The 11,100-nt window shown below is 45.5% G+C and overlaps 2 protein-coding genes across 5 annotated transcripts in view; both read left to right on the forward strand.

Annotated features, from left to right (window-relative positions):
* LOC118940024 overlaps positions 1-11,100 on the forward strand; it is a 1,007,326-nt gene that overhangs the window by 377,962 nt on the left and 618,264 nt on the right. The window lies entirely within an intron of this gene.
* LOC118940031 (lipopolysaccharide-induced tumor necrosis factor-alpha factor homolog) overlaps positions 1-11,100 on the forward strand; it is a 54,510-nt gene that overhangs the window by 17,148 nt on the left and 26,262 nt on the right. The window contains exons 2-6 of one of the 4 annotated variants that reach the window (XM_036948159.1): positions 1,069-1,107; positions 6,768-6,892; positions 8,624-8,698; positions 9,205-9,355; positions 10,375-10,883. In XM_036948159.1, coding sequence (XP_036804054.1) covers positions 6,769-6,892; positions 8,624-8,698; positions 9,205-9,355; positions 10,375-10,480 — 456 coding nt within the window. In that variant the 5' untranslated portion in view covers positions 1,069-1,107; position 6,768 and the 3' untranslated portion in view covers positions 10,481-10,883. Of the gene's footprint in view, positions 1-915; positions 1,108-6,763; positions 6,893-8,623; positions 8,699-9,204; positions 9,356-10,374; positions 10,884-11,100 lie in introns of those variants that run through there. The other 3 variants (XM_036948157.1, XM_036948158.1, XM_036948156.1) reach the window with 3 other exon arrangements.

Consider the following 11,100-nt stretch of genomic DNA (forward strand, 5'->3'; position numbering starts at 1 on the left):
CAAGTGGGTGGTCCTATGCTCTTCCAGGCCCGTCTATGGCTGCGCCCCTGCCCAGTCATATGAAGTCCATAGATTAGAGCCTAATACATTTATTTCAATTGACTGATTTCCTGTAACTCAGTAAAACTGTTGAAATGGTTGCATGTTACGTTTATGTTTTTCTTCAGTATACATTCTCAGGAAACAACGAATGGTGGATGGATGAACACACATACCTTTCTCAAATGTATTCACCTGAAAATAGGCCTATGTTAGGTGCTCTAATTACCTTTTTTTTCCAAACACCAATGGACCAATGTTAGTAAAGTAATGACTGTCTGGTCTGCGTTACGTTCTAATAGTCTAACTGAGGATGAGTCATGGTGATAATAGGCTGCTGGTTAATGCTCTGCTGGCTACTAGGTCTTCTGCCTTCTCACTAACAAACGTATTTTCCAACCACGACGTTGTTGATCGAGAACTATAAACACCTTAACTCACCACAGCCACAATTTCCCCTCAAAACACACACACAGGAACACACACACACACACACGAACACAGCATATTCACACCCCTCCACCTCTTCACTTTAAAACCCTTTAGTGAGTCTGAGGTCTCTGGTCTATTGATGGGAATCAGTGTCTTCAGGCTTGTGTCCCAAATGACACCATGTGCCCTAGATACAGGAGTGCACTACTTTTGACCAGGACTCAATGTCATTTGGGAAACATTCCCTGGTGTGAGTGGAATTTCCTGCTTCCTTTTATACTGGGATTCGTCGTCACACAGTGATGATGCAATTACACTGGAACTAGTGATTGACCAACGGGTGGAGTTATTTTCCATCGGGCTTGTGTTCACTATTCAGCCACTTCAGATAACGTTGTTACCTCATCTGCCTCACTCCTCCCCTCTGTGTGCGCACTCCTCCCCTCTGTGTGCGCTCGTTCTCACTCTCTTTCCTACCTGGTTCACTTTCTCACTGTCTCGAGGGAGTAGCAGCTCTGATCTTTAGCTCCACACAGTCCACAGTACCTCGTCTCCTCCAGGACTCCAGTCCACAGTACCTCGTCTCCTCCAGGACTCCAGTCCACAGTACCTCGTCTCCTCCAGGGCTCCAAAAAGGTAAAGGGGCTGTTGCTCTGCTCGTGGCTGGGAAAGGGTGCTCTGAGTTGGGGGGTTTCAGAGTGCTTCTTTGGAGGATATAATAACATATGAAAGAGTTGTGTGTATGACTAGGAATATCTGTTTGTTTTGTGTGTGTTGCTAGGTGAGAAAGAAAAGACTGTGTTTTTACATTGGTTTAGAGAAAACACAGCACCAGTCACCCTACCTTCTAACACAGACATCTCTGTTAGATGTGTACACACAGACATCTCTGTTAGATGTGTACACACAGACATCTCTGTTAGATGTGTACACACAGACATCTCTGTTAGATGTGTACACAGACATCTCTGTTAGATGTGTACACACAGACATCTCTGTTAGATGTGTACACACAGACATCTCTGTTAGATGTGTACACACAGACAGCTCTGTTAGATGTGTACACACAGACAGCTCTGTTGGATGTGTACACACAGACAGCGTTGTTAGATGTGTACACACAGACAGCTCTGTTAGATGTGTACACACAGACATCTCTGTTAGATGTGTACACACAGACATCTCTGTTAGATGTGTACACACAGACATCTCTGTTAGATGTGTACACACAGACAGCTCTGTTAGATCTGTACACACAGACATCTCTGTTAGATGTGTACACACAGACATCTCTGTTAGACGTGTACACACAGACATCTCTGTTAGAAGTGTACACACAGACATCTCTGTTAGACGTGTACACACAGACATCTCTGTTAGATGTGTACACACAGACATCTCTGTTAGACGTGTACACACAGACATCTCTGTTAGATGTGTACACACAGACAGCGCTGTTAGATGTGTACACACAGACATCTCTGTTAGATGTGTACACACAGACGTCTCTGTTAGATGTGTACACACAGACGTCTCTGTTAGATGTGTACACATAGACAGCTCTGTTAGATGTGTACACACAGACAGCGCTGTTAGACGTGTACACACAGACAGCGCTGTTAGACGTGTACACACAGACAGCGCTGTTAGATGTGTACACACAGACAGCGTTGTTAGATGTGTACACACAGACAGCTCTGTTAGACGTGTACACACAGACAGCGCTGTTAGACGTGTACACACAGACAGCGCTGTTAGACGTGTACACACAGACAGCTCTGTTAGACGTGTACACACAGACAGCGCTGTTAGATGTGTACACACAGACAGCTCTGTTAGATGTGTACACACAGACATCTCTGTTAGACGTGTACACACAGACAGAGTGGAAAACTGTACTTCACACATCAGTGAATTTGATAGCTAACCAAACCATGATAGGGTAGAATACCCAGGGCCCATTATGGGGACATGTCCAGCTGTTCTGTGAGATGTTGGATTAAGGAAATGAAAATGAATCCTTGTGTAAATGTTTACCTGACTAGGGTGTGAGAGTTATGGTTCCTGCCCATGGTAAATGGGTATAGTAAAGGTCAGGTTTGGGGTCAATGCAAATTGAGGTCAGTCAGTTCAGGAAGTAATCTGAAAAAAGCTACTAGTAGAAGCTACTAGTTGTAACATTTTGTATTTAAAATTCAAAACACTTCCTGAAATGGGTGTCTTTAATTCTATTTAACCCACTGTTGACCAGGGCCCATAGGGTAGTGTACTACTGTTGACCAGGGCCCATAGGGTAGTGTACTACTGTTGACCAGGGCCCATAGGACTCCGGTTAAAAGTAGTGAACGACAGTATATAGGGAATAGGCTGAGCGTAAACTTCAACATTCTGTGCAACTTCTGGCGCACGTTTACTGTGACCACTGAGGCTGTACCCACTTTAAGTTTAGTTTAAACCAGGGGCGCAACTTTACTGGGGACATGCCACATTCTGAAATTCCATTTAGTGTGATACAAAACGAGGCAACGGTGTGCGTTAGGACCATGCAGACGCCTCCGAGCGGTCAGGTAGGTTGTTTGGAGTGGATAAAAATAATACAATTATGTCCCCCCCCCCCCCCCCCCACTTCTAAAACCAAAGTTGCGCCCCTGGTTTTAACAGTGATCAAGTAGACTACTATTTGATCATAATGTAGGACTACCAGAGGGGCCTACCATCAAAAACAATGGAGAAAATGCATCCCATAACATTTTAACATGGAAATACCTGTTCTATCATTCAGTCTACAGTAGCAGCCAATGTGTGGTGTTCAATGTAGGCCTACATTCTATGAGACGTTTGAAAAACACATTCAGGGCTTGTTGACATGAACCTGTTAATCCACTTGTCCTTTAGACAAGGAGGAGACTGAAAATGTTGTTGAGTCGTTTGATGCAAGAAACCACTTTATGAAATAAAATGCATTATTATTCTCATACCATTATTACAGAGAATCAGACTAATTATGCTTCCCTCTGCCGATTGGCTACTTAGCTTATTCAAGCCTGTCTCAAAATACAACACTGCCCCTTTAAGACAAAAAAGCTCTTTAGCTGAATCACTTTTCAAAGATGTCTAGAAATGCACACGTGTTGTGTCTTGTAGGAAACAAACACTCCCCCATTGAGGATTACAACTGATCTATAACTGGGCTAATAACTCACTAACTAGCAAAGGATATGAACAAATGTGCACACGTGTTGTGTCTTGTAGGAAACAAACACTCCCCCATTGAGGATTACAACTGATCTATAACTGGGCTAATAACTCACCAACGAGCAAAGAATATGATCTCAAAACAGCTCATCTACTCACGACGGCTGATTCTGTAAAGTCAGTCACGTTCAACGGGAATGGCACATGTATGGCAGTGGTTTATTTGCATATAGGCCTACAGCAGCTCTGATTGGTTACGGCGCACCGGTCTGTTTAGATTAGAGTATGTGCATGTCAACGCATTAGAATCCTACTCTGATGAGTTCTGTCTACAACAAAGTCTCTTGAATCGTTGGTTTTGTTTCGGTATGTTGCATTGAAAGTAGCTAATAATTGCGTTGATTCGATCACAATTCCCACAGTAAAGGGTTGATAGTGGTAACTAACGGGGAAAACTAGAAAGTTGAGTGAGGTTCAATCTCGTGCTTCTCTGCGCGGGCTGATTTTATTTCTGCAACAGCAGCAGCTCCCCGCAACACACACACACTCAACAACTCTACCTCACTTCCTCATGATCCCGTGGAACAAAGTCCAACAGATAAGCCTCCGTTACAGCTTCATAACAACACCATTGTCAACTACATGATGCTGTATAACATTTACCCATAGCGTTTGTCCCAAATGGCAGCCTGTTTCATATTTAGTGCACTGCTTTTGACCAGGGCCCACGTGGGAAATAGGGTGTCATTTGGGATGAACTCATACAGAGCATTCAGAACTTTTTCCAAATTTTGTTACATTACAGCCCTATTCTTAAATTGATTAAATCGTTTTCCCCTCATCAATCTGCACATAATACCCCACAATGACAATGCAAAAACAGTTTTTTAGAAATGTTAGCTAATGTATAAAAACAAAAACAAATGAACATACCACATTTACATTAGTATTCAGACCCTTTACTCAGTACTTTGTTGAAGCACCTTAGGCAGTGATTACATCCGCGGGTCTTCTTGGGTATGACGCTACAAGTTTAGCACACCTGTATTCCTCTCATTCCTCTCTGCAGATCCTCTATAACTCTGTCAGGGTGGATGGGGAGTGTCACTGCAAAGCTATTTTCAGGTCTCACCAAAGATGTTCGATTGGGTTCAAGTCTGGGCCACTCAAGGACATTCAGAATCTTGTCCCGAAGCCACTCCTGCGTTGTCTTGACTGTGTGCTTAGGGTCGTTGTCCTGTTGGAAGGTGAACCTTCACCCCAGTCTGAGTTCCTGAGTACTCAGGGTCAGGTTTTCATCAAGGATCTCTCTGTACTTTGCTCCATTAATCTTTGCCTCGCAGTCCCTGCCGCTGAAAACCGTAGGGATGGTGCCAGGTTTCCTCCAGACGTGACGCTTGGCATTCAGGCCAAAGAGTTCAATCTTGGTTTCATCAGTCCAGAGAATCTTGTTTCTGATGGTCTGAGTCCTTTAGGTGCCTTTTGGTAAACTCCAAGCAGGCTGTCGTGTGCCTTTCACTGAGTGCTTCCATCTGGCCACTCTACCATAAAGGCCTGATTGGTGGAGTGCTGCAGAGATGGTTGTCCTTCTGGAAGGTTCTCCCATCTCCACAGAGGAACTCTAGAGCTCTGACAGAGTGACCATCTGGTTCTTCTTCACCTCCCTGACCAAGGCCCTTCTCCCCCGATTGCTCAGTTTGGCCGGGCGGCCAGCTCTAGGAAGAGTCTTGATGGTTCTAATCTTCTTCTATTTAAGAATGATGGATGCCACTGTGTTCTTGGGGACCATTAATGCTGCAGACATTTTTTTTGGTACCCTTCCCCAGATCTGTGCCTCAACACAATCCTGTCTCGGAGCTCTACGGACAATTCCTTCGACCTCATGGCTTGGTTTTTGCTGTGACATGCACTGTCAACTGTGAAACCTTATTTAGACAGGTGTGTGCCTTTCCAAATCATGTCCAACCAATTGAATTTACCACAGGTGGACTCCAATCAAGTTGTAGAAACATTTCAAGGATGATCAATGGGAACAGGATGCACCTGAGCTCAATTTCGAGTCAATTTCATAGCAAAGGGTCTGAATACTTATGTAAATAAGGTATTTGTGTTTTGTTTCTTAAAAATGCAAACATTTTTAAGAACCTGTTTTTGCTTTGTCGTTATGGGGTATTGTGATGTCGTTATGGGGTATTGTGATGTCATTATGTGTGTAGATTTCGGATGATTTTTTCAAATGTAATCAATTTTAGAATAAGGCTGTAATTTAAATACATGTGGAAAAAGGTCAAGGGGTCTGAATACTTCCCGAATGCACTGTATGTACAGCGCTGTAGTATAATCTATGCATTTCCTTATAATAGTTTGTTTTTAACGACTGACCTGGTTACTGTAAGTAAAGGTTAATGATGAGCCTGAGGTTAGAATGAATCAGGAGGTTAGAAAGTGTATTTATTTATTGAACCAGGAAGTCCTATTGGGATCAGAAGACCTGTTTCCCAAAGGAGACCATGTAGATCAATGATGTATAGATGATGGGATGTATTATAACTGATTCCAGATGACATACTGCACTGTGTATTATAGCTGATTCCAGATGACATACTGCACTGTGTATTATAGCTGATTCCAGATTACATACTGTACTGTGTATTATAGCTGATTCCAGATTACATACTGTACTGTGTATTATAGCTGATTCCAGATGACATACTGTACTGTGTATTATAGCTGATTCCAGATGACATACTGCACTGTGTATTATAGCTGATTCCAGATGACATACTGCACTGTGTATTATAACTGATTCCAGATGACATACTGTACTGTGTATTATAACTGATTCCAGATGACATACTGTACTGTGTATTATAGCTGATTCCAGATGACATACTGCACTGTGTATTATAACTGATTCCAGATGACATACTGTATTGTGTATTATAGCTGATTCCAGATGACATACTGTACTGTGTATTATAGGGGGGAGAGAAGGTGGGGGCAGAGACATATGTTTTCTCAATGTGATATTTTCATAAGGTGTGCTCACTGTGTTTGTGCTCACTTTCTTCCTCTCTCTATCTCTAACCCACCCCAGACAGTATGGAGAAGAGCCAGTATGGACCCCCCCAGGACTTGTCTGCTCCCCCCTACCCCGGCCCCCCGGCGGGGTACCAGGGAAGTGGGGGGGGAACAGCCTACCCCCCTCAGCCTGGCTTCCAGGGAGGTAAGAGATCAGATCTACGCTGATACTCTTAGGGACAGTTTAAGCTTACACTCTTAGAAAATAAGGCGCTATCTAGAACCTTCATGGAACCTGAAAGGGTTCTTCTTGGTACCTAAAGGGTTCTTCCTGGAACCGAAAAGGGTTTTTCTTGGAACCTGAAAGGGTTCTTCTTGGTACCTAAAGGGTTCTTCCTGGAACCGAAAAGGGTTTTTCTTGGAACCTAAAAGGGTTCTTCCTGGAACCGAAAAGGGTGCTCCTATGGGGACAGCCAATGTGTGTGTCACAATAGCTATATATGTCATGAACATCATTGTTAAGGGCTGGCCAACCACTCTGTATCCCTGGGTTTGTGTCACCATAACGCTGACCAACCACTCTGTATCCCTGGGTTTGTGTTCCCATAACCCTGGCCAACCACTCTGTATCGCTGGGTTTGTGGTCCCATAATGCTGGCCAACCGCTCTGTATCCCTGGGTTTGTGGTCCTATAATGCTGGCCAACCACTCTGTATCCCTGGGTTTGTGGTCCCATAATGCTGGCCAACCACTCTGTATCCCTGGGTTTGTGGTCCCATAAGGCTGGCCAACCACTCTGTATCCCTGGGTTTGTGGTCCCATAATTCTGGCCAACCACTCTGTATCCCTGGGTTTGTGTTTCCATAATGCTGGCCAACCACTCTGTATCTCTGGGTTTGTGCTCCCATAATGCTGGGCAACCACTCTTTATCTCTGGGTTTGTGTTCCCATAATGCTGGCCAACCACTCTGTATCTCTGGGTTTGTGCTCCCATAACGCTGGCCAACCACTCTTTATCTCTGGGTTTGTGTTCCCATAATGCTGGCCAACCACTCTGTATCCCTGGGTTTGTGTTCCCATAACGCTGGCCAACCACTCTGTATCCCTGGGTTTGTGCTCCCATAATGCTGGCCAACCACTCTGTATCCCTGGGTTTGTGTTCCCATAATGCTGGCCAACCACTCTGTATCCCTGGGTTTGTGCTCCCATAATGCTGGCCAACCACTCTGTATCTCTGGGTTTGTGCTCCCATAATGCTGGCCAACCACTCTGTATCCCTGGGTTTGTGTTCCCATAATGCTGGCCAACCACTCTGTATCCCTGGGTTTGTGTTCCCATAACGCTGGCCAACCACTCTGTATCCCTGGGTTTGTGCTCCCATAACGCTGGCCAACCACTCTGTATCCCTGGGTTTGTGTTCCCATAATGCTGGCCAACCACTCTGTATCCCTGGGTTTGTGCTCCCATAATGCTGGCCAACCACTCTGTATCTCTGGGTTTGTGCTCCCATAATGCTGGCCAACCACTCTGTATCCCTGGGTTTGTGTTCCCATAATGCTGGCCAACCACTCTGTATCCCTGGGTTTGTGTTCCCATAATGCTGGCCAACCACTCTGTATCCCTGGGTTTGTGGTCCCATAATGCTGGCCAACCACTCTGTATCCCTGGGTTTGTGTTCCCATAATGCTGGCCAACCACTCTGTATCCCTGGGTTTGTGGTCCCATAATGCTGGCCAACCACTCTGTATCCCTGGGTTTGTGTTCCCATAATGCTGGCCAACCACTCTGTATCCCTGGGTTTGTGGTCCCATAATGCTGGCCAACCACTCTGTATCCCTGGGTTTGTGCTCCCATAACGCTGGCCAACCACTCTGTATCCCTGGGTTTGTGATAAATGACAGTGTATTGATGTATTTATTTATCCCTTATTGATCAGGTCCCCAACCCGGCATGTACCCACCACCTCCCCAATACGACACGGGCATGGCACAACCTACAAACGTCCCCAGCGGTGAGTCACACACACTGAAAAAACTCCAAACTGTCGGACCAAAACTACCTCAATCGGTTCCTTATTTTAGTATTCACAGTACCCAGTGAAAAACGAGAACCAAGTTGTACACACACAAGGTATTGGCTGGACGTCCTGGCCCTAGCAACACCCAGCCTTAGCAACCCCTCAAACCCTCTACCCTCTGTAGGGGTTTGAAATATAGAACTAACAACAAGCGACACAATTTTTTGGGGGCCTAAGTTGTTCTATCCCATTCTATTGAGTTATACCCTGTTCTGACCAGTTCTATCCAGTTCTGACCAGTATTTTCCTCTCCCTACAGTAACCCGGGTGGTGGGGATTCTTTCTAGTCCTGTCCAGTTCTATCCAATTCTATGAAGTTATATCCTGTTCTGACCAGTTCTATCTGGTTCTAACCAGTATTCTCCTCCCTCTGCAGTAACCCAGGTGGTGGTTCTGACCAGTTCTATCTGGTTCTAACCAGTATCCTCCTCTCCCTACAGTAACCCAGGTGGTGGTGATGCAGCAGCTGCTGCCAAGAGACGTACCCGGCCAGATGAATTGTCCCCACTGTCAGGTCCCGGTTCTGACAGAGACCACACACGCCACTGGACTGCTCACCTGGGTCATCTGTGGATCACTCGGCTTCTTCCTGTAAGTTGTACACACACACACACACACACACACACACACACACACACACACACACACACACACACACACACACACACACACACACACACACACACACACACATGGAGATATGTGGCACACGTTTTTTTTTCTCTCTCACAAACACACATGCACTGTACAGATGGATACACACACTGAATCCCTTCTCTCTCTCTCTCTCTCTCTCTCTCCTCTCTCTCTCTCTCTCTCTCTCTCTCTCTCTGTCACTCTCTCTCTGTCTCTCTCCCCCATCTCTCTCTCTGGCTCTCTCTCTCTCTGTCTCTCTACCCCATCTCTCTCTGTCTCTCTACCCCATCTCTCTCTGTCTCGCTCTCTCTCTCTCTCTGTCTCTCTCTCTCTGTCTCTCTCCCCCATCTCTCTCTCTGGCTCTCTCTCTCTGTCTCTCTACCCCATCTCTCTCTGTCTCTCTACCCCATCTCTCTCTGTCTCGCTCTCTCTCTCTCTCTCTGTCTCTCTCTCTCTGTCTCTCTCTCTCTGTCTCTCTCTCTCTGTCTCTCTCCCCCATCTCTCTCTCTGGCTCTCTCTCTCTGTCTCTCTACCCCATCTCTCTCTGGCTCTCTCTCTCTGTCTCTCTACCCCATCTCTCTCTGTCTCTCTACCCCATCTATCTCTGTCTCTCTACCCCATCTATCTCTGTCTCGCTCTCTCTCTCTGTCTCTCTCTCTGTCTCTCTCTCTCTCTACCCCATCTCTCTCTCTCTCTCTACCCCATCTCTCTCTCTCTGTCTCTCTCTCTCGCTCTCTCTCTCTCTGTCTCTCTACCCCATCACTCTCTCTGTCTCTCTCTCTCTCTGTCTCTCTCCCCCATCTCTCTCTGTCTCTCTACCCCATCTCTCTCTGTCTCGCTCTCCCTCTCTCTGTCTCTCTCCCCCATCTCTCTCTCTGGCTCTCTCTCTCTCTGTCTCTCTCCCCCATCTCTCTCTCTGGCTCTCTCTCTCTCTCTCTCTCTCTCTCTCCCTCTCTCTCTCTCTCTCTCTCTAGGTGCTGGCCATGCTGTTTGATTCCGTTCTGTGTTGACTCCTGTAAGGACGTAGAACACCGCTGCCCCAACTGCAAGACAGTGATCTACATCCACAAACGCATGTGAACAGACCAAGATGAGACACCTGCCACAAAGTGATCCACATCCACAACTAGCCCCGGCCCACAGCCACTGCTGCCACAAAGTGATCCACATCCACATCCACAACTCCTCATGAAAATAGAAATATATATTGTGAGAAGTCACAGTGTAAAGACAACAGTCTGACTGTGGCTGAAATGACTACTGGAAGACCAGTTTAACATTGACTAGTGTCCGTGTGTAACAAGCGAAGGCCACTTCTAGCAGACTCTTTACACTGATTGTAATATATGTTTTCTTTCATTCTGTGAATCTTCATGTTAGACAGAAAGTAGGATTCTATTTGTATTGACGTTGGTATTGATTGGTTGTTGTTTTTTTTTAAAGGGACAGTCCACAGTTGAAACAATAAAAAAGCTGAACCCTGCCTCTGTTTTTGTAAAAAGCTGTGGGATGGGGCTGGAGGAATGTAACCGCTCTAACACAGAGCTATGCATGCACTGACTGACCATCCAAAAGTATATCTTTATCAATGTGTTGGGCTATACAGTGCTATTTTTACATTTACAAACATTGGAGCAAAACAAGCTGATATTTTGGGTTCTGATGGGGTACAACAGTTGAACTAAACTCATAAGGCAGAA

Source organism: Oncorhynchus mykiss, chromosome 17, assembly GCF_013265735.2.
Source record: "Oncorhynchus mykiss isolate Arlee chromosome 17, USDA_OmykA_1.1, whole genome shotgun sequence".
NCBI lineage: Eukaryota > Metazoa > Chordata > Actinopteri > Salmoniformes > Salmonidae > Oncorhynchus > Oncorhynchus mykiss.